Source organism: Cetorhinus maximus, chromosome 3 (assembly GCF_964194155.1).
Source record: "Cetorhinus maximus chromosome 3, sCetMax3.hap1.1, whole genome shotgun sequence".
Classification (NCBI taxonomy): Eukaryota; Metazoa; Chordata; class Chondrichthyes; order Lamniformes; family Cetorhinidae; genus Cetorhinus; species Cetorhinus maximus.
In genome coordinates, this window is record NC_135881.1 from 104,344,143 (window position 1) to 104,367,596 (window position 23,454).

A 23,454-nucleotide genomic window follows, 5' to 3' on the forward strand; every position below is an offset into this window, starting at 1 on the left:
ACTGGTGCACTTTGGAGCAGCTTCTCACCACTCCCCGATCTCTGAGTTGCGGCCTCTTCCCCCTCTCCGACCCATCCTCACGCCAAACCTCCCACTCCCCGACTCACCCTTTCGCCACTTCCCTTTCCTGGATCTGCATTCCCATTCAAGTTCCAGATCCAATCTGAAGTCAGTCAAAGCTTTGATGTTGTAGAAGTATGAGTTCCGATGGTGCAGTAGTAGGGAGCTAGGCTGCTACAATCTATGTCTTTTTCAGGAGTGGGAAGCAGCAAGCGGGAGCATTTAAAAAAAAACGTGGACTGTAGTAGCCCCAGCTCAGTACTTCTGCACCATCAGCACTCGCAATTCCACAACATTGGAGCTCTGGCTTTGGATTGGAACTGGATCCTGTCGGAAATGCAAATTCAGGAGAGGGAAGCAGCGAGAGGGTGAGTCAGGGAGTGGGAGGCTCCGCAAGAGGGTGGGGGAGCAGGCCACAACTCGAAGGTCGGGGATGGGAAGAGACCACAATGCTGGGGATTGGGGAGGAGGAGGATCTGCAGCGACCAGGAGGATGAGGGAGCAGGAGGTTGAGGAAGCAGGATTGGTGGCAGGCAGGAGGTACTGTATGTAGAAAGTTATATTTTTCTTTTAAAATAAAATAAGTTTAAAAACTTAAAAGTTATTTCATTTACCAATGTAGGAATTTAGCTCTTCCAGTTTTTAAGGTATGTTTTGCATTATTCAGCTTTTTAAAATGTTTACTTGCATAGGTACATTTTTAATTCCTTATATTTTCCTGGTTATTGTTTTATAAATGCTGTATATTTTTAATTGTACATGTGTTTTTATTTTTAAGTATAATATGTGATTTTGTTTTAGTTACACACGTTGCTATGTAGCATTACATCATGAAAGAGTAGTAAGCATTGATAATTTAGTAGTCGATGTGGCTCTCACGTTGCAGGTTTTTTGCTAAAGTAGCCCTTGCTTGACAAATAGTGAACATTGCTTAAATTGGGTCTCAAATAAAAGTGAAGCTAGGTTTAGTATCAGCGGAATTAGTGAAGTTCTGTGTTTGTGTTTTGTATCCAAGGAAGGAACAGGAGTTAATGCTTCTTTAATGTACTATAATCTGCTGCATTGTCTTATACTGCTGTTACAATTAATAAACTTGTTCTATAGTTTAAAGCATAAGCCGTGGTCTTAAGAGTATTGAATGTGATATTGATTTTTACTGCTTTGCAAAATCTAGGATATCACAAGAGGGTTTGCGATGTATCCAGCAGGTTAAATAGTCACTAGGTTTTCTGTTCAATCACTGGGCTTACTTCATTGCTGGATATTGAGTGTACAAAGTTACACTCCAGTTTGTAGGAAGTAAGGGCTTGCTTAGAAGAGTGATCTCTAGTACTTAAATAGCAAAAATATCTGAAAAAAAACTCCTCAGAAACAAGGCAAATATTTCTAGTAAAGTATTTATTTTATATTAAATTAAGTACAAACGGTGTGCATTTTTGTTCTCAGTAATATTTAGTACTGAATTATCTTTTGTCTTTTAATGTCTTCATTAATATTTTTACTTAAAGATCATCGACTCTTCCTTCTGTCTGAGTTTAGACATGATAGTTTTGCACAGAGCTGTGACTGAGCTGAATTTAGATTGTGCAGAGTACCTCATTTCCCAAGATACATCAGTGCTACTCAGTCAGCTACCCAGTGGGATGCTTTCTACCCAGTAGCCTACCTCCAAACAATTGAAGGGGATGAATTTAAAGCTTTACTTTGGGAAAATGTGTAATAAAAATGAGAGATTATATGCAAAAGGAATGATCTGATTACATTAGCACTTTCAGCTTTTGTTTTTAATAACCATTAAAGATTGTACTAAACTGAAGGAGAGAAGATGCCAAGAGAAAGATGTCAGGTTTGTTTTTCTCTAAAAGAAACACTGGTTATATTTTGAAAACTAATAACTATCTTCACCTGTGTTTTGTTGACAGTTAGAAAAAAAGTTAATTGCAAATGTGCTTGACATGGACATTCTAATGTTGAGTACTTGTAAGTTTTCTTTGTGTTTTTGTTCTTTAATTACGGTGCCCCTTTAAGGGGTTACCTATTTTGATTAGTTTATTTGACCTTTTGTTGATTTATTAATTTGTTCCCCTTTTTCTCAAGTTGCTTGCTTCAGAAGAGTAGACACTTGAGAGTGGAAGTGACTGAGAGAGAGAAAAAAATCAAAGACTTGAATGATTCTCCTGAAACTATAGAAGTTTACAGCATAAAGGAGGCCAGTCAATGCATGGGAGCAATGTTCAACTGCAATTCACTCATTTCTCAGCCAAAAATTGAGGCCCCTTGGCTGCCCCATTGACACCAAAGCCTAACTGTTACAATTTTTAGGCAGGCCTGTAAATGGGCATCCACCCCATCTGTCTGTTTCCAGCAGGAGACTGCTTAAATATGAAAATTGGGGTCTTGTGCAATTTTTGGGCACAAAGTTCATAGCAGCAAGGAGAATGCTCCACCCAATTGCACCCAACATTGAGTGGCCTAATCAGTGAGGCACCCTGAAACGAAGGGCTCGAGAGGCCAAATAGCCTACTCCTGCTCTTAATTCATATGTTTATATGTTCTTATGCAATACAAAAACAGGGAGATAATGGCCTAAATTTTCAGAGTCATGGAGAATGTGGCTTATCCAAAATGGCGCTGGGGACCTGGATCTGGAAGTCCCACTCCCATTTCCAATAGATCCTATTTTTACTTTTAGGGGAATAAGTGCAAGGTACGATTCACACACTGGGGAAACCTGAACTCAGCAGAGCCATTTGTACTCTTCACTGATTTCAAACAGACCCTATTTTTGCTTAGAGTGTAGGCCTTATCCCACAGTGAGTTACAAATTTTTAGAATAGGCATAAATGCTTATAAAGGGCATCTGTGGAACTGTCAAGCTGTCAAGTCATTTAAAATGCCTGGACTTAAATTTTTTTTAAAGGATCAACCTGCCCATGTCTAAGTTGAAAATAATCTGCTTGTAGTTTTAATCGCTGCTTGTTGACAAAACCCTAAGTGCTAAATTCACAGTTTGACTGACAGCTCCCAGAGGTTATTAAAGGATTATCTGTCTTTGATGTAGCGTTATGAATACAAATATTTGTTTTTATAAGGGACTAAGTACTAGAGGGGGTTTAAATGTATTGAATGGACTTTGAATGACAGCCCCAAATCTTCCTGTCTCCAGATCACTGGAGATGGGATATATGTCAGCCGATGAGCAACAAGACCCTGTGGAAGTCCTGACGCACAGACAAATGTAGGAATTGCCTGGGAAGTTTAAACCTCCGACGGGCTGGTTCCTTACTGCCCAGGACACTCTGCGAAAGTCTTTGACCCTGAGCTCAGGGCAGAGACTTCGGCTGGATACACGGGATTTGGTATTCATCACAATACTGGCGAAGTTGTGCGTGTTGTTCCTGCTGTTGTACGAGTTCGGCTTGATGTTGCTGATGTTCATTCACTTGCTAATGGTGTTGATGTTGCACCACTTACTGGTGATGCAGTTGATGTTGTCTCACTTATTAGTAATGTTGCTGGTGTTTCCAATGACCTTTCCTGCTTTATCAGCTCAGGTATAGGTCTACGGACTCTGTTCCTTCTCATCTGCTTACTGGTTTCAGTGTCAATGATGTATGATCTTGGATGCTCAGCTTCAGCAACAACTTTTGCTGGGTTTGGGTTTTCAGGATTGGATTCTGTGCAGGCTCAGGTTTGTCTTCTCAACAACTCAGTCAAGGGTTTGGCAAGCTTGTTGAAGTGTTGACTTATTTCAACCTCTGCATTAGTGAGTTAGGAACTTGGAACAGGAGTAGGCCATTTAGCCCATCGAGCCCTGCTCCATAATTCAATTACATAATGACTGATCATCTATTCTACCTCAATGCCACTTTCCTGCAATTTCTCCATATCTCTTGATGTCATTAGTCTCCAGAAATCTATCGATTTCTGTGTTGAACATACTCAATGATTGACTTTCCAAAGCCCTCTGGGGTAGAGAATTCCAAAGATTCATCACCCTCTGTGTGAAGAAATTCATTCTCATCTCTGGAGGTCTCCACCTTCACAGATGCCAGTCTTCAGCCATTTCGATTCACTCCACGTGATATCAAGAAACGGCTGAAGGCACTGGACACTGCAAAAGCTGTGGGCCCTGACATAGTCCAGCAATAGTACTGAAGACTTGTGCTCCAGAACTTGCTGCGCCCCTAGCCAAGCTGTTCCAGTACAGCTACAACACTGGCATCTACCCAGCAATGTGGAAAATTGCCCAGGTATGTCCTGTACACAAAAAGCAGGACCAAATCCAACCCGGCCAATTACCACCCCATCAGTCTAGTCTCGATCATCAGTAAAGTGATGGAAGGGGTCATCAACATGCTATCAAGTGGCACTTGCTTAGCAATAACTTGCTCATTGATGCTCAGTTTGGGTTCCACCGAGGCCACATGGCTCCTGACCTAACTACAGCATAGACAAAAGAGCTGAACTCCGAAGGTGAGGTGAAAGTGACTGCCCTTGGCATCAAGGCAACATTTGACCAAGTGTGATATCAAGGAGCCCTAGTAAAACTGGGGTTAATGGGAATCAGGAGGAAAACTCTCCGCTGGTTGGAGTCATACCTAGCACAAAGGAAGATGATTGTGGTTGTTGGAGATCAGTCATCTCAGCTCCAGGACATCACTGCAGGAGTTCCTCAGGGTAGTGCCCTTGGCCCAACCATCTTCAGCTGCTTCATCAATAACCTTTCTTCCATCATAAGGTCAGAAGTAGAGATGCTCACTGATGATTGCACAACGTTCAGCACCATTTGCGACTCCTCAGATACTGAAACAGTCCATGTACAAATGCAGCAAGACCTGGACAATATCCAGGCTTGGGCTGACAAGTGGCAAGTAACAATCACACTGCACAAGTTCCAGGCAATGACCATCTCCAACAAGAGAGAATCTTTCCATTGTCCCTTGACATTTAATGGCATTACCATGGCTGAATGCACCACTATCAACATCCTAGGGTCAGAAACTGAAATAAAAACAGAAAATGCTGGAAAAACTCAGCGGCCATTGACCAGAAACTGAACTGGACTAACCATATAAATACTGTGGCTGCAAGAGCAGGCCGGAGGCTAGGAATCCTCCGGCGGGTAAGTCACCTCCTGGCTCCTCAATGCCTGTCCACCATCTACAAAGCACAAGTCTGGAGTGTGGTGGAATACTCTTCACTTGCCTGGATGAGTGCAGCTTCAACAACACTCAGAAAGCTTGACACCATCCAGGACAAAGCAACCTGCTTGATTGGCACCATATCCACAAACATTCACTCCATCCATCACAGTGGCAGCAGTGTGTAACATCTACAAGATGCACTGCTGGAACTCACCAAGCCTCCTTAGACCGTACCTTCCAAACCCACAACCACTACCATCTAGAAGGGCAAGGGTAGCAGATAGATGGGAACACCACCTGGAAGTTACCCTTCAAGCTACTCACCATCCTGACTTGGAAATATATCGCCCATGATTCCTTCACTGTCACTGGGTCAAAATCCTGGAACTCCCTCCCTAATAGTACTGTGGGTGTACCTACACAAGAGGGACTGCAGCAGTTCAAGAAGCCACCACCTTCTCAAGGGCAATTAGGGACAGGCAAGAAATGCTAGCCTAGCTAGCAATGCCCACATCCTATATACGAATAAAAAAAAGTCTTAAATGGCTTGCCCTGAGATTATGTTCCCTGGTTTTAGACTCAAGCCACGGGAAACATCTTATATACATCCACCCTGCCACACCCTGTAAGAAATTTGTAAGTTTCAAGGAAGTCACCCCTCATTCTTTGAAACTCTAAGGAATGTAGATCCAGTCTCCTCAATCTCTCCTCATAACACAATCCTGTCATCCCAGGGATTAATCTGGTGAACCTCTGTTGCAATCCTTCTATGGCAAGTATATCCCTCCTTGGATAAGAGTACCAAAACTGTGCACAATACTCCAGGTGAGGTCTGACCAAGGCTCTATACAACTGCAACAAGACATCTTTACTCCTGTACTCAAATCCCCTTGTGATGAAGACCAATATACCATTTGCCTTCCTAATTGCTTGCTGTACTTGCATGCTAACTCATAAACAAGATCCCTATGGACACCTGCACTTTGCAACCTCTCGCCATTTAAGAAATATTCTGTCTTTCTGATTTTTCTATCAAAATGAGTAACTTCACACTTATTCACATTCAATTCCATCTGCCATGTTCTAATTCATTCACTTAGCCTGTCAAAGTCCTCTTGAAACCTCCTTGCATCCTCCTCACAACTTAGGTTCACACCCAGTTTGGTGTCATCAGTAAATTTGGAAATATTACAATTGGTCCCCACATCCAAATAATTTTTGTAGATTGTGAACAGCTGTGAACCTAGCACGAATCCTGGCGGTGCCCCACTGGTAATAGCCTGCCATCCTGAGAATTATCCGTTTATTCCTACTCTCTGCTTTCTGTCTGTTAAGCAATTCCTAATCCATACTAGTATATTTCTCCATTCCTATGTGCTCTAATTTTATTTACTAACCTCTGGGGTGGGACCTTGTCAAAAGAGTTCTGAAAATCCAAATACACCACATCCACTGGTTCTCCTTTATCAATGCTACAAGTGATATCCTCAAAAACTCTGACAGGTTTGTCAAACATGATTTCCCAGTCATAAATTCATGTCCACTCTGCCCAATTTTACCATTATTTTCTAAATGTCCAGTTATCACATATTTTATAATAGATTCTAACATTTTCCCTACTGCTATGTCAAACTAACAGGTCTGTAGTTCTCCATTCTCCCTCTCCCTCCGTTCTTAAATAATGGGGTTACGTTTGCTACTTTCCAGCCCGCAGGAACCTTTCCAGAATCTATAAAATTTTGAAAGATAACCACCAATGCATCTACTATCGCTCTAGCCACCCGCTTCAACACTCTGGGATGAAGCTCATCTGGTCCAGGGGATTTACCAACCTTCAATCCAGTTAACTTTTCAAGTACTACCTCTTTACTAATAGTAATTTCTTTTAGTTCCTAAGTTTCACAAGTCCCTTGGTCGCCTAGTATTTCTGGGAGATTTTCTGTATCTTCTTCGATAAAGACGGACACAAAGTAACTGTTTAGTTTCTCCGTCATTTCCCTTTTCTTTTCACTATAAATTCTCCTGTCCCCACCTGTATTGGACCCACATTTGTCCTAGGTAATCTTTTCCTTTTCACATACCTAAAGAAGCTTTTCCAGTCCACCTTTATGTTCCCCACTAACTTGCATTCATCTTCTCTTTTTCCTTTCTTAATCAATTTCTTGGTCCTCCTTTGCTGGGTTCTAAATTGCCCCCAGTCCTCAGGCTTACCATTTTTTCTGGCATCCTTATAAGCCATTTATTTGATCTAATGCAATCTTTAACTTCTTTCATTATTTAGTTGATTTACCTTTCCTTTTGGTGTTTGTGCCTTAGAGGAATATATATCTGTTGTAGATGGTGTAGTACTTCTTTAAATATTAGCCATTGCCTGTCTACTGCCAACTCTTTTAATTTATTTTTCTAATCCACCATAACCAACCATAGCCAACTTGCCCCTCATAGTTTCAAAATGAACTATATCACATTCAATCTTAATGCTATCAGCCAAAATTCTATCATATTATGGTCAATATTTGCCAAAGGCTCCTTTACAGCAAGGTTATTAATTAGCCCTTTCTCATTACACAACACTAAATCCAAAATAGCTCAATCCCTACTTGGCTCCTCAATGTACTGATCCAGAAACTCATCTTGCACATACTCCAGGGCTTCCTTCTCCACAGCATTAGTGCTGATTTAGTTAACCCAGTCTATGTGTGAATTGAAGTCGCTCATTGTTACTGTATCACCTACATTCCATACATCTCTAATTTCCTGATTTATACCTGCCCAATATTACCACTACATTTTGGTGGCCTATAAACAACTCTCACTAATGTTTGCTGCCCCTTGCTGTTTCTTAGCTCCACCCAAACTGATTCTACATCTTGATCCTTCAATCTGAGATCCTCTCTTACTAACGTACTGATCCTGTCTCTTATTAAGAGTGCTACCCCACCAGCTTTTCCTTTTTGCTTATTCCTCCTAAATTCTGAATATCCTTGGATATTCAGTTTGCAATCTTGGTCACCCTGTAGCCACGTCTCTGTAATGGCAATTAAATCATACCCATTTACCTCAATTTGTGCATTCAAATCATCAACCTTTTTGCAAATGCCATGTGCATTCAGATAGAGTGCCTTTAATTCTGTTTTTTTAACATTATTCTCTATTCTGATCCTATTTGATGCTATGCTTTGTCTGTTTTCTATTTTTGCTTTCTACTTTTCTCCTTCCTTTTACCAGTTTTGCTTCCCTTGAATCTGAGCTCCCTCTCTGGTTCCCATCCCCCTAGCAACCTAGTTTAAACCCTCCCCAACAGCACTAGTGAAAGTCCCTGTGAGGATGTTAGTCCTGGTCCTGCTAAGATGCAGCCCGTCCATCTTGTACAGGTCCCATCTGCCCCAGAATCACTGTTGCCTTACTTCCTCTGGTCATTTGGAGGATGTAGCCTGCTTGACAGAATTGCCTTGTGCTTTTTGCCATTCAATAGCTCTGCAGACAATTTCATGTCAGCCTTGAGAAGCGTAGCTTGGAATGACAATAAGGTAAAGTTTGGGTCTTCCTTTGTCTCTCAGCATTTTGAGAGTTTTCTTGATCGTTTGGATGTGTTTTTCTATGAAACCATGTCCCTTTGGGTAATGTGGTGATGAAGTTATGATATTGAACTCATACTTTTCAGCAAATTCCTTAAATTCTCTGGAGATGAATTGGATTCTATTATCACATTATACTCTTTCAGGAAACCCTTGCTCAGCAAACAGAACTTGTACTGCTGTAATGATTGTTGTAGCTCTCAGATCTTTCATCTTTCTGCTAAAAGGGAACTTTGAGTAAGAGTCTACTACTATAAGATACATTTCTTGTTGTGCGTGGACAAATCAGCTCCCACAGTATGCCATGGTCTGCATAGTACTTCAGTAGCTATCATCTTTTCTTTCTGCTGTGTATGTCTATACTTCTGGCATACACCACACGTAGACACTGTCTTTCTGCCTATCCAGTTCACAGTTGAGCTTACACTTCTGCATTTCCATGTGGTCTTCATATATCTTCTGGAGAAGTTCTTTCTGCATCATTTTGGGTATGATTATTCTGGACCCAGCCAGCAGAACACCATCTTCTAGTAAAATATCATCTCTGATTGACCAATACTGCCATATTGTTGACTGTGTTTGCTATATCTCATCAAGCACTTTAAGGCCAAAGGGTTGATGCAGGATTTTGTACAGTCCAAAGGGTGTATTGAATGTCGTCAATAGCGAAGATTCCTTGTCAAGCTTCATGTGCCATTAGCCATTTCTCAGACCAAAACTTTCTGGCTAAAAGCTTTTGCCCCTGCTAGTGCTGGCATGATCTCTTCCAGTGGTGGAGCAGGGTAGTAATTCATCTTTATGGCTTCATTAAGATCTTTAGGATTCAGGCAAAATTTGTAGCCATCCATTTGGCTTATCTCTCACAAAGATGGAATTTACCCAATCTGTAAGCTCTGTGACTCTGGCAATCACTTTCTTTTCTTCTATCTCTTGGAACTCTCTTTCAAACTTTCCTTTCAGTTCTATTGGTACTTTACATGGGGATGAATCCCTGGTGTCTTCTCTGGATCTATGGTGATATGATACTCAAAATTTTCAAAACATCCAACTGTCTCATCAAAACAATCTGGATACATTTGGATCAGATCTTTCTTGCTTCTGAGTGGAGTAGGTGTACCTACCTTCAGTGACACCTCCTTCATCTCATGGTTCACTGAGATCAGCTGCAGCTCTTCGCAACTGCTCAACCCCAGGATAGCAGGACCATCTGTTTCAGCAATGTAGAATGTACATTTAACATCTTTTCCTTTGTGTGTCCCTCTGATTTGGGTAATTCCTAACTGTGGAATCTTAGTTGCACCATATGTTGTCAGCATGGCATTGCTCGATTTCAGAGCATCTTTCTTTGGGTAACCATTTTCTTTCAACTTTTCAGGAAAGATCTTCTATCTGAGGGGAATTATGATCCTCTCTGCTCCGGCATCAAGATTCAGATTTATGGCTGTGGGCTTATTTCTCACCACTTTTCTGTTCTGAATGGTTGTATGAATTTCTTTTCTCTGGGAACTGTTGTATTCAGACATTTCATGTGGTTGTATGATTCCTATCCCTATTGCATCCTCAAATTCATTGTCACCTTCCAGGATATGGATGTTTTGGTTTCTTTTCTTTCTCATTCACCCTGTTGCTCTTCCTCTGATAACCCCTTTACCATCTCCTTTCTTTATTCCGCACAACTTTTCCCAGTGCTTGGGGTTTCCACAAGCTCTACTGTTTGATCCGTATCTGGGGCCAATTCCTTCGCATTGTGAACTTGTGGTTGTTCACAGCTCTTCAACATTTTTTTCTCCGTCTGGTGTACATTCCTTTGATGCTACTTCAGTGTATCAACCCTGCTGCCTTTCCCTTGACTTAACTGAAGGCTAGCAGTTTGGGCAGTCAGCATCTTCACCTGTCTACTCATGGCTACGTGTGCTTTGGCCGTGTCAACAGTCTGAGATTTTGTAAGCTTATTTCCAATCTGAGCTTTTCGTACATCAGAGTGTTCAGAGCCCCAAGTGAACTGATCCACCAGCCTTTTATTTGTTTCTTTGAATTTATACTTGATGAGTACATTTCTCAATCTCATTAAAACAATTATCAACATGGCTCACCTGGTTCCTGCCTCAGGCTCTAAATTTCATATTGGTGGTTCTGATGGTTTGACTTTGGCTGGAGATGTGTGCTGAATTTCTCGAAAATTTTATCTGCTTTTTTTCACTGTCATCCTCATTCATTTGCCAGCTATTGAAAAGATCTAATCCTTTCTCTCCTGTCCAAAAAAGGAAGCCTTTTGTCTTCACTCCTGTCTTTTAAAAAGCTACTGAATAGCAATCTGCACTTCTGTTTAAACTTCTCAAATGCATCTACGACACTATCGGTCTCACAATTCATCATGGGGTGGAACTGCATGTATAATGTTGCAGTGGTGTCCATTTTGTTTTTGCACAACTGATTCTGTTTTTTCTGCCTCTCTTGTGGCACTTACTCGGGTTTATTTTTCTCAGTCTAATTCAGCTTTCATTTTGTTTCTCATTGCTCACAAACATCTGCTGCCACCATGTTATGTCTTGTGGTTCCCAGAAGTTTGAAACAATCACACTTCTAGACACAAATGCTGTAGCTTTCATTACGTGCATTTTTCCAGATCTCACCATGTGCTGCAGAATTATACCATGTTGCACTGGTGCACAGACCAATTAGTGAGTGATGTGACATCCTAATCGTACATGTATACACATGCATAAACAATATAGCTCTTAAATAATTTTAGAATAATGTAACAATATAACACCATTCTAAACATTACATATCAAGATAAAGGTCAGGATCTTTACCAAACAATGTATGCATAACAAAAACATTATTCTAGAGCAGATACCTGTTTGAAGAGAGCTGGAGTGTTAAATCATAGAATGGTTACAGAACAGAAGGAGACCATTTGGCACATTGTGGCTGCTAGCCCTCCAAAGGAGCGATTCACTTAGTACCATTCCCTTGCCTTTTCTCTGTAGCCCTGCACATTTTTCCTTTCCTTGATCGAACTTGCTTCCCCCACATTCTCAGGCAGTGCATTCCAGATCCCAACCACTTGCTGTGTAAAAAAAATTCATGTTGCCATTGCTTCTTTTACCAATTATCTTGAATCCGTGCCCTTTAGTTCTTGATCTTTCCACCTATGTGAACACATTTTCCCTATCTACTCTGTCCAGGTCCTTCATAATTTTGAATACCTCTATCAAATCTCCTCTCAATCCTCTCTTCTTCAAGGAAAACTGCCCTAACTTCTCCAGGCTATCTACGAAACCAAAGTTCTTGATCCCAGGAACCATTCCTATGGATCTTTTTTTCACCCTCTCTAATGCCTTCACATCCTCCCTTAAGTGTTGTGCCTAGAACTGGGCGCAGTATTCCAGTTGAGGCCGAACCAATGCTTTATACAGGTGAAACATAATCTTCTTGCTTTTGTACTTTCTTTAATTCTTTCATGGGACTTGGGTGACACTGGGTAAGCCAGCAGTTTTTTTTTGCCCATCCCCAATTGCACTTGAGAAGGTGATGGTGAGCTGCCTTCTTGAACCACTGCAGTCCATGTGCTGTAGGTACTCCCACAGTGCTGTTTGGGGGGGACTTCCAAGATTTTGACCTAGCATCAGTGAAGGAATGGTCATATAATTCCAGTCAGGATAGTGTGTGGCTTGAAGGGGAATTTGCAAGTGATGCTGTTCCCGTGTATCTGCTGCCCTTGTTCTTCTTGGTGGTAGAGGTTGCGGGTTTTGAAGGTGCACATATTGATAAAGCCTAGGATGCTGTATGCTCTATTAACCATTCTCTCAAACTGTTTTTCCACCTTCAATGATTTGTGCACATAAACACCCAGGTCTCTCTGCTCCTGCACCCCCTTTGGAATTGTATCCTTTTTTTATTGTGTTGCTGCGTTCTTCCTACCAAAATGAATCACTTCACGCTTTTCTGCATTTGGTGGTGGTTCAGATCCTTTCTCCCTGTGGAGAAGCTCTATGATTGGATGGATTAGAAAGAAACAACTATTCAGCAATTTTTTTTCTTTATTCTTTTATGAGATGTTGGTGTCACTGAAAAGGGCAGGATTTGTTGCCCATCCCGAATTGCACTTGAACTGCATCATGTGCTAGGCCATTGTAGAGGGCTGGGTTGAGAGAAATATGTAGGCCAGACCAGGTAAGGATGGCAGCTTTCCTTCTCTAAAGGACATTAGTGAACCAGAAGGGTTTTTACAACAATTGATGATAGTTGCCATGGTCACCATTATTGAGACTAGCTTTATATTATAGATTTATTAATCAAATCTAAATTCCACTCGCTGCTGTGGTGGGATTTTGAACCCATGGCCCTAAAGGATTAGCCTGGACCTCTGGACTCGTCCAGTGACATTACCACTATGCTACTGTCTCTTCACTATTGGTGTTAACATCATCAGTTTCCTCAAAATTATGTTCTATTTGTTTCTAACACACGAAGAAAGTTTTAAGAACATATGCCACCACATTGGCAATTACCCTGGAGAAGCATGGATCTTCCGCTCCAATTTTCTTTTGTAGCATGAATTATGTCCTCAGCCAAGTTCTGTAGCACCTTTATTCTTCCCAAGTCTTTGTATGCAATTCTGCATACAATGAGACAAGACAGACATGTTGCTGAAGCTTTTCGTTTTGCACTCATCAGGGCAAATGCAACATTTCATATTCTTGTGTTTGACCTGATGAGTGCAAAATGAAAAGCATCAGCAACATGTCTCTTTTTCAGCAATATTCAAGTCTTGTACTACCAAATGACAATGAAATAATCTAGTTTATAAGCCAAACTGGCTAGTTTTAAAGAGAGAAATTCTAGTAAATATGCAGACAAAGAGAAATGAGCATGTTTGTCATGGTGCCCCTCACTATTTGAGCGTAAGCATGGCAAACATTTATATGAGCTTCACTTCTGTGATTAAAAAGGGCTATCATGAAATCTGAACGAATAAAACCCAAGCCAGATAATATAATACAATATATAGTCCTGCAGACTGGGATTGTTGTTACTTAGGCACATAAGGGTTTAGGTTAAACTTGCAAAGTGACGAATGGCAGGTCTGCTGAGCCCAATACTTTAAATACATTCCAAGAATGTGGACTTCCAAAAGGTATTTGATGAAGTGTTGCACAACAGACTCATGAGCAAAGTTAGAGTTCATGGAATAAAAGGGACTGTAGCAACATGGTTATAAAATTGGCTGAGTGACAGGAAGAAGAGAGTAGTGCTTAATGGTTGTTTTTTTGGACTGGGCGGAGGTTTATAGTGATGTTCCTCAGGGGTCAGTGTTAGGACTACTGCTCTTCCTCATATATGTTAATGACCTGGACCTCTGTGTACAGGGCTTAATTTCAAAATTTGCAAGTGATACAAACTTGGAAATATTGTGAACTGTGAGGAGGATAGTGTAGAACTTCAAAAGGACATAGACAAGTTGGTGGAATGGGAAAACAAGTGGCAGATTAAATTTAACACAGATAAGTGTGAAGTGATTTATTTGGTAGATAGAACACAGACAATACTAAACAAAGTGTACAATTCTAAAAGAGACGCAGGAACAGAGGGAGCTGGGTGTATATGTGCATAAATCATTTAAAGATGGCAGGACAGATTGAGAGCATGGTTAATAAAGCACACAGCATCCTGGGCTTTATGAGTAGGGGCATAGAGTACAAAAGCAAGGAAGTTATGATAAATCTGTATAAAACACTGGTTCAGCCTCAACTGGAATATTGTGTCCAGTTCTGCGCAACACACTTTAGGTAGAATGTGAAGGTGTGAGGGTGCAGAAAAGATTAATGAGAATGGTTCCAGGGATGAGAAACTTAGTTATATAGGTAGATTGGAGAAGTTGAGACTGTTTTCCTTGGAGGCAAAAAAGGTTGAGGGGAGATTTGATAGAGGTATTTAAAATCATGAGGGATCTGGACAGAGTAGCTAGGAAGAAACCATTCCCCTGGCTAGAAGGATCAAGAACCAGAGGGCACAGGTTTAAGATAATTAGCAGGAAGCAATGGGGACATGAGGTAAAACCTTTTCATGCAATGAATGGTTAGGATCTGGAATGCACTGCCTGAGGGAGTGGTGTAGGCAGGTTCAATCAAGGCATTCAAGAGGGAATTGGATCATTATCTGTAAAGGAAGAATGTGCATGGCTACTGGGCGAAGGCGGGAAGTGGCTCTAGGTGAATTGCTCTTTCAGAGTGGCAGCACAGACGTGATAGGCCGAAAGTCCTTCTTCTCTGCTGTAACCATTCTATGTTTCTAAGAACCTTTGGTAAAAAGGATAACTGGAACTCTTGCCAAAAATACCATGTATTTCGCGCACACACTTCACCTAAACTGACAATGCAAGTCAAACAGGTAAATAATATAAATCTTCCTGTATTCAGCAGAACTGCAGCAAATAAGAAAGCCAAGACCCGAAACAAATCTTTCACTCAGAACACATGTTCAATGTAAATGTCAATCACAGGTGCGTCATAAACGCGCACACTCTGAACCCGGAGCTCACGTTCACTTCCCTGGCTGGTGATTGGATGAAGTTGTTAATCAGTCAGAAACTCGACGGGACAGGCTGTGATATGTTGTTCGAACAGCCAATAGAAGAGGAGTGTCGGGAGACCCGCCCTTCCAGTGTCATTTTCCCTCAGATCGGTTGGAGAACAGATGTGTCCATCACAACGACCCCATAGGATAGCAACCAATCAAATGAGCTATTGGAAGGGGTGTCGCATGAACCCATGTTCTTTCCCCATGATTGGACAAGAGCAATGTCGATCACTCTTCTATTGGAGCCGGGTGAGCTGCAGCTCTTTCTTTGATTGGGTGAGGACGTTATCACTCAGAGCTCCCTGGTTGCAGCTGGCTTGTCATTTCTGTGAAGCTAGGCTGAGGACAGCAAGGCGAATGAGTGAGACACAGAGCCTGGGATTAACTAGAGTCACTTTAACAAGTAGCGTCCAGCAACCGGACCGATTCACGCAAAAGGAGGAAAAGAGGGAACAAAATCATTCGTAAAATATCATTTGGGAGAATAATCAATAACCAACGGAACCAAAATATTCTTGAGCGTCCTGGGATCCCTAGTGTGTCCGGAGTGAAGACCTTTCTTGCAAATTGTTTAAACAATACATTTTATGTAATTATTTTCAAGAACGCTCCTCTATTAAAGCGGTCTCACTATGTCCTCCTCACAACAAGCGTCTCAAAGAGTGCGGCGCAATGGGTCGCCGACTTCGAACCGCCTGCAGCCCATCAGGGCCACCGTGCCCTTCCAGCTGAGACAAGGCAATAACAGCCCGACCCGCTCCTCCTCCTCCTCCTGCAGCGGCAGCGGCAGCATCAGCTCACCGGCAGCAGCAACAGCGGCTCACTCTGCATCAACTGCAACCATCTCGACCTCAACAGCAGCCACATCCACCACCTCCAACGGACAGAAACTTTCCCCGACCTCCTCGCCCACCTCTTCGCTTTGGGCTCCGGCTGCGATTGTCGCCGCCGACGGACGCATGAGACACAGACGGTCTCCTGACAGTAGGAGCTCACCTGAGAGAAGGAGCCCCAGCTCTCCTGTTTATAAAGGTATAGAAGGAAGCCAGAGAGGCAGGCTATTGTTGTCACAGTTAAATTAAAAGAGCAGAACGATACGATTATGTGAACGCGTGTTTGTCAGGGTTATTTACTATTTTCTTCAAACCGGTTTATAAAGGTTGGTATTTTTCTAGTATATTGTCATACAAATGTATGGAGCCTAGACGTTTTGAAAACAGAAAAGATTAATTGGGATGTTTTTACACCCAACTGATAAAGGTAGATAAAGAAACACCCATGCAGCAGTTTGTAAAGCTACACAAAAGCATTGCAACTACGGGGTTTGGTATTGTTTAAACGTAAGGGGCAAGAAACTGCAATTATGTTTCTTTTCTGTGTGTGATGGTGCAAAAATAACTGCAGGGTTTGGTGATGTTTTTTGTTGATGCAGAAGGGGATTTAAATGACATGTTGTGGGGTTCTATGTTTGTATGCAGGCTAGGCAGAGACCCAGAAGGATTTTTTTTTTTCTCTGGGACTTCATACATGATGTCAGCTTTCCAGCATATCGTGTATGAAGCAAGAATAGATTGTTTCATTAATTATAAAGGCCATTTTAAACAGTTTTATTAACTCGCAAACAGACACAACGTAAAAACAGCTCTTGGTTTTGTGAACAGCTGGTTATCTACGTCTCAATTTAAGCAATCTATTTTGTACATTACAGAAACCAGGGCATTTTTTATTTCCATTATTAAAATGTAAGTGCTGGCAAATGCAAACGACGCAAAATGCATTGGTGTAAATTCAATGCCAATTTGCAGTATTTCAGTATTTTTCCAATTGTCTTGTATCCATCATTTCAGATCCCACTTTCACCCTTTGAAGCCGAGAAGCACTAATATAAAGCAAAACTCAATTTGAAGACCAAACCCGCTTGTGAAACACTGCACTGGGGGGGGGGGGGGGCTGCAAGAGAGAGAGAGTTTGCCTATAATCAGTGTTTACGATAAAGTCTTTTCATTGTTCCTACAGGCGCTAGTGTTTTCCGCACTAAAGAAAGCTTTGCTTCAAAGCAGCAAGAAAACTAGATAGAAGACATTTAATTAGATTAAATAAAGCAATACATTTAAATAAAATGATGTACACTTCTGATATAGTAAAATGTTCACGTGTGCATCAATGCAACGTGACTGACAAGCTTATGTTTTCAAAAGACGTCTTACAACCATAAATGGCTGATCCCGCAATTGTGTACAATTAAATTTGAAGTTGGATTACGACCTCGTGGTGGAATTCACCTGGTGCCTAATTGTTCTGTGCACAGCTCATCAGTTCAAGGCTTGATTAATGTCAGGTTTCAGTGCATAAGGTATTTACTTTGACCACTGCATTAAAATGTCACCTTTTCCTATTCGCTTTTCGGCTGTTTACGAGCCAGCTGCAGCAATGAAGCCACGGCACTGTTACTGAGGTTATGGCTAAGCATTTTACCTGCCCCTCCAGGCTCATGCCTGCTGATGCATTTAAAAAGTGGGAGTGGGAGGGGGAGGCGAAGAAAAACATGAATGAAATTAAAACGATAGTTTTAACTGTCTCTGCTCAGTACAGACGTGTGATAAAATGTGGTTCTAAATCTGATCTTGATCACTTACAGCCTTCCCAGTGCATGCTTTTAAGTGGGGGAGAATATATTTTAAAGAGCGATAATGATATTCAGTGCCAGAGAATGGGCTGCTTTATTGCAGAGCTGCCGAATGCACTTGGCATTCAGACAGTAACACATGGACCAAGGGCTTGTGGCATTTTAATTCATTCGGGGGCCGTAGCAAAGGACAATACTCAAACTCCACCGAAAGCGCAGGGACATCGAGCTTGCATGAAATGCCACACATTTGTGGAATTTGTTTAGAAAACCCTAACTGTCTATTTGCATTTTAATAAAAAATGAAACTATGAACATTTTTTGCATTAATCGGTGAAAACTCAGATCACGTAACCGGAATCACCCTTTCTTTCCCCTCCTCGACCGCCAGATATTGTGATTTAAGGAGAAGTCGGCGGCTTGTTCGCATTCACTGTTTACATAACACGTTTGCTGCTGACCTGGTTTCCATGAATCGGACATAGTTGCTTCTGATCTCCCGATGCTTTTCTGCTCTGTGCGGAGACCTCATGCAATAATCCCACTGCTGGTAGCGTCATACATCTTTAAACACTTCGACCATCCGCCATCCTGTGCAAACCACTATTGCACATTTGGTAGTAGATTGTTTTAAAAATACAAATTAGTGCATTTAAAGTCAAAACACGTTAAACCGGGCGAAATGTGCACAGATGCCCAGTTCGACCCGCCGTTCCCCGTTTGCAAATCTTTCCATTGATGTCAAAACATTATTAACAAAGACAAATGTTATTTTCTCTCTGAAGCCACAGCTAGCTGTCACTCTTGGTCTGTGAACACGTTGATGAGCCGGGAGCCAGTGAATGAAGGCGGGGCTGGAGATGGGTTTCCTTGTGTGGGAACTGGCGGCGAATGTCAGTCTATCAGGATTTGTTGTTTTTCAAAAAAAAACTTCAACCTTTTAAAACAACTTTGAACGAGCTGGACTATAAAGCCCACGGGTTCAGATTTCTTACTAATACGTATTTGGTATTATTAGCATTCATCCGTTAGCTTAAAATAGAAAGAAGCGGCTGTTTACAAATCTGATTGCAAGCAGAAAACATCTTTGGAAGATTTGAATTTTTAATAGATTGGTTTGCGAGTTTGTTGCTTTGAGGGAGATCAATTCTTTCATTCTTTCATTCCTGTTTTTCTTTAATAGGATAATTGCACTTCCTCCAGCTTTATTCAGTTTATATAGAGAGGGGTGCAATTCCAGATATTTCATTAATATCGCTGTTTCGTCAATGACTTTTAGATATTTTTGGTGTAGAGGAGGATTTGACACCTCGATCTTGTTCGGAGCTTGGCCGAAATAAAGCGTTTAGAATTGGGATCAGTTTTTATGTACAGGTTAAGAATTAAAATGCCTATTTTAGGTAAAATATTATTAAAATTCTCTTTTTTGATAGAAATAATGCACGTTATGGTTGGAAATACACGTATTTGTTGCAGAGATAAAATCTTGGAAATTTATTTTTAAAATTAAATACCTAATTAAGTGTCAGTTATTTCTAATAACAAATGAGCCTTTTTGTGAACAATCATGTTCTGCTATACTGTTCAGTGGATTTATGGTTTGGGTTTTTGCAAGCAAAAATCTGCCTAGTTTGTGACAGGCAGACCTTGACATTTTGGGGCAATACATCATTATTCCTTTGCTCAGTAATAATTTAGCCTAGTACTATTTAATGCTATCATTAAAATCAGAGCATTTGTAGATGGAAATCATAGGAGTTTACAGCTTTGAAAGAGACCAATTGGCCTATTCTGTCTTTTCCAGCTCTGTGCTAGAACAATCCAAATCTAATCTCAGTGCTCTGTTTTCTCCCAGAGCTATGTATCATCCTCTGCTTCAAATATTTATCCAACTTTCCTCTAAACAATGCAGTTGGCCCTACCTCAGCCACTCATTCTGACAAAACATCCCAAATGCCAACAACTGCCTATTTGAAGAAATTTCTCCTAACTTTTTTCTCTTTACACTCTTGGTGATTGATTTTAAATTGATGATTTTTTGTTGCTGACTCTCCAGTTAGATGAACTAATTTCTCTCTCATCTCTCTATCACCCTATCACCACCTTCATTATGTGAAAATCTTTATTAAATCTCTTTAGCCTTAGCTCTTGCCAAAGTAGCCATGGTATCTGGAATCCTTCTTCACAATTGTAGATTTGCCAGAATGGGAAACTGTTTTTCTATGGCTTCAATGCCCTTTCTATAATTGTGTGGCTAAAACTGAGGACAGTGCTGTGGCAAACCTAATGCTCAGATTAAATTCGCAATGGCATCATTGCTCTTCTAGTCTATATCGCTGTTTATAAAATCTAAAATTCTTTTGGTCTTTAGAGTGCATTCGATTTTCAATACCAAACCTCGGGAAAGACCTTCAAAGGGACGTAGTGCAAATTCGCCAGAACGATATCAGGGCGAAAGGGTTAAATTGTGAGGACTGGTGGCACTAACTTGGCCCTTGACTTGAAGGGTGACCTAATTGAGGTTTTCAAAATGATAAAAGTGTTTGCTAAGATAGATTCAGAGAAGCTGTTTCCTCTTGTGGGGGAATCCAGAACAATAGAGCATCATCTTATAATTAAAGCTAGGTCATTTCAGAGTGAAGTAGCATTTTCTCATGCAAGGGATAGTAATTGAAATCTGGAAGTCACCTGCAAAAATGTGAAATAAAGCATTTTCAGAGGAATAAAGAAAACAATTGGAGTAAGCACTAAATGGAATGGCACAAGGTGTTGTTGATTAACAGAGCCACCTAGGGGTTCAAAAACACAAAAGTGAGAGTTTGGACACATTGGAAGATAGTAAAGTAGATCATCCAATTCCCCAAGCCCATTATCCATTCCATTAGATGACAGCTGATGTGAATCTGCTGGATTCATTGAAATTTTCAAAATTATGATAACACATTTTTGTTGGGTAAGAATACGAATGGATATGGAATGAAGGCAAGTAAATGGAGTTTAGGTACAAACTTGACCTGATGTAATTGAATGTCAAGCGGTTTGGAGTTGAATGGCCAAGATATGTACCCTGGACCCTCAGGCTTTTATGGAGTAGTGTATTTGAACCCCTAGGCATCTGTTCATCAACTTTCTTCATTGTCTTTCTATTAGGTGTATTCTCCCAATTCCTTGTGTTTTTTTACCCCCCAAAATGCTTCACTTCACAATTATCCACATTACACTGCATATGTCACCAGCACTGTACCCTGTAATTTTTGGTTGAAGTACAGGGTAATTTCTTTAAGTGTGCAGCCCTTTGAAAATCTTTTACCCTGCACATGTAATTTAAAGGGGCCAACTTGTGCATGGCACTACTGGACCTTTCGAGTTGCTGTGCAGCCATGCAGCTTAGAGGGAACATTGGTCACCAGCCTGTCCATTCTACTAATCTACCTGTTTTCTTGAAGTCTTTATATTCTCCTCACTGTTTGCTAAACCTCCAGAATTGGGAGGTTTTGTATGCAATAAGGAATGTTAAAGGCTTCAAAAGATTTAAGATTGTCCTGTTGATGTTCAAGACCTTTTGTTATTGGACATATTATTATTATTATTATTATTATTCCTTATTGGATTGTGCTTGGACATATTAAGCACTTTGTCTCTGCGTGCAGTGTTGGTTTGTAACATTGGTCAAATGTCACAGCTAGGGCTATTTCAGTGATCCTTCTGCATGCATGCAAGTATTGAGTGCAGAAGTCAAATCATGACAATTGGTTAGTTTCCCCCCTCATTGTAGTGACTATCACACCCTAATTATTTATGCATAAAGTGCTAAAACAGATTTAAAAACATCACCAAAGTAAAATGTCAAACACATGAATTTTACATATAATTTGGATTCTGCTCATCACTTAATTCTGTCTTCTGGTGGGATTGTTTAGACTGATAGGGAACAGACAGCATCACAATGCATCCATGAAAATCCTTGGTGTAAATGATAAATTAATTTAACATCACAGCTAGGTCTGTTTAAATGATCTTTTTGTGTGAGATCTCATGACACAGGATAATATTGAGTGTAGTTGTCATACCATGATCAAATGTTTCTACAGACATCCTTGTTCCTTCACAAGTGCACTTTAAATGGGAGAGTTTGATTTTTACAGTAGTGTGCCAATTGGTAACCAAGATGCTCCATTTAATGTAGCTGCCCAGATGTAAATTCATGGGACTGACTGAGTTAGTGATGTTTAGTCTAGGCTCAAAGTTGTCACCACCTAGCTGGAAATTAAATACACAACCATTTCAACTTTGAGTCAGGCAGATTTCACATCATTTCAATCTGTTAAACATTGAAAAATGTATTTTGAATTGAATTCTTTTTAGCATAGCACTTTTCACAACATTAAATTTCCCCACACTTTATTTGTGTATAAATATTGCAATCTGATCTCCGGACTTGGAGTATGATGTACTTGACCTTGCAAGCCAGTTTCGTTTGCAAGTATATCATTAGTAATTATTAATTAATCATTCTTTTTTATGATTAAAAATGCTCTCAGTAGCTGTATCTTGGAGCATTGGATTCTCAGTTGATTCCAATTCCAGTCTTAATTAGCATTCACAAAAAGAATTTATATTGAGATGCATTTGGCTATCATTTGATTTGGGAAGAAATGTCGATCTGTTTTTTTTTGTGGGTTGAAAGTTTTTCCATATTCCTTGTATATGGTGACTGCCAAAGGAACAGAATTAAATGCATCCATGGAGATTTCTATTTTCTGGACTATTGTGTTTTCCTCTGCAATAGTGCAGGAATTGGAGGGAGTGGAAATCATTCAGCTTGTGATTTGGGAGAAAGCACCAAAATAATTTGTTTCTGCAGCAATTCAATATTTTTCTTTTTAGGCTGCTGCTTAGCATTACTTATTTAGTAGGCAATCAGCTGCCAAACCTATGACACTGTTATTATCATCTTGCTGATAAGTGTAGATGTAAGAACTGTTTGGATGACCTTGTTTTATCTTTCTTTTAGCACCTTTCTTTTCTTTACTTCCTTACAATATCATTCGGTGGGAGGAAGGCATTTCTCTTCTCGTGAATTTCCCCGATAGCATAGCTCAGAGTGACAACTTAACATGTTAACATGGCTGTGGATATGAATCCGTTTCCTTCCACTCAGTGGCATGTAACTTTTACTTCTTTGGTCTTTATGCTGTGAAATGATCCTTAGCTTTATCTGAATGTGCTGCTCAGTTGTTTGATCCCTATTCCTGGCTGTGCCATGAGAACCACCATTCCATGGCAAAATGCACTGGGGCAACAATGAGTTTTGCTTCTTTGTTTTGCTTTCTGGAATGACCTCCAGCCATGTGTGAATATGCTGTCATGCCATGGGAGGCCTACTGCTAACAGTGTCAGAAAAGCTAACACTAATAATGTTCAGGATGCTAACAGTGTAACCCTCAAAGATAGTGTC

General features: G+C 40.6%; 1 protein-coding gene and 1 long non-coding RNA gene across 3 annotated transcripts in view; one reads left to right on the forward strand and one right to left on the reverse strand.

Moving 5' to 3' along the window:
• LOC144678839 (uncharacterized) overlaps window positions 1-18,803 on the reverse strand; it is a 97,375-nt gene extending 78,572 nt beyond the window's left edge. Inside the window, exon 1 of the long non-coding RNA XR_013576192.1 lies at window positions 18,458-18,803. This is a non-coding gene — a long non-coding RNA (uncharacterized LOC144678839). The remainder of the gene's footprint in view (window positions 1-18,457) is intronic.
• Window positions 15,570-23,454, forward strand: part of LOC144678835 (glucocorticoid-induced transcript 1 protein-like) — a 250,170-nt gene continuing 242,285 nt past the window's right edge. Inside the window, exon 1 of one of the 2 annotated variants that reach the window (XM_078538793.1) lies at window positions 15,570-16,402. In XM_078538793.1, the coding sequence (XP_078394919.1) occupies window positions 16,003-16,402 (400 nt within the window). In that variant the 5' untranslated portion in view covers window positions 15,570-16,002. The remainder of the gene's footprint in view (window positions 16,403-23,454) is intronic. The other variant, XM_078538792.1, reaches the window with a different exon arrangement.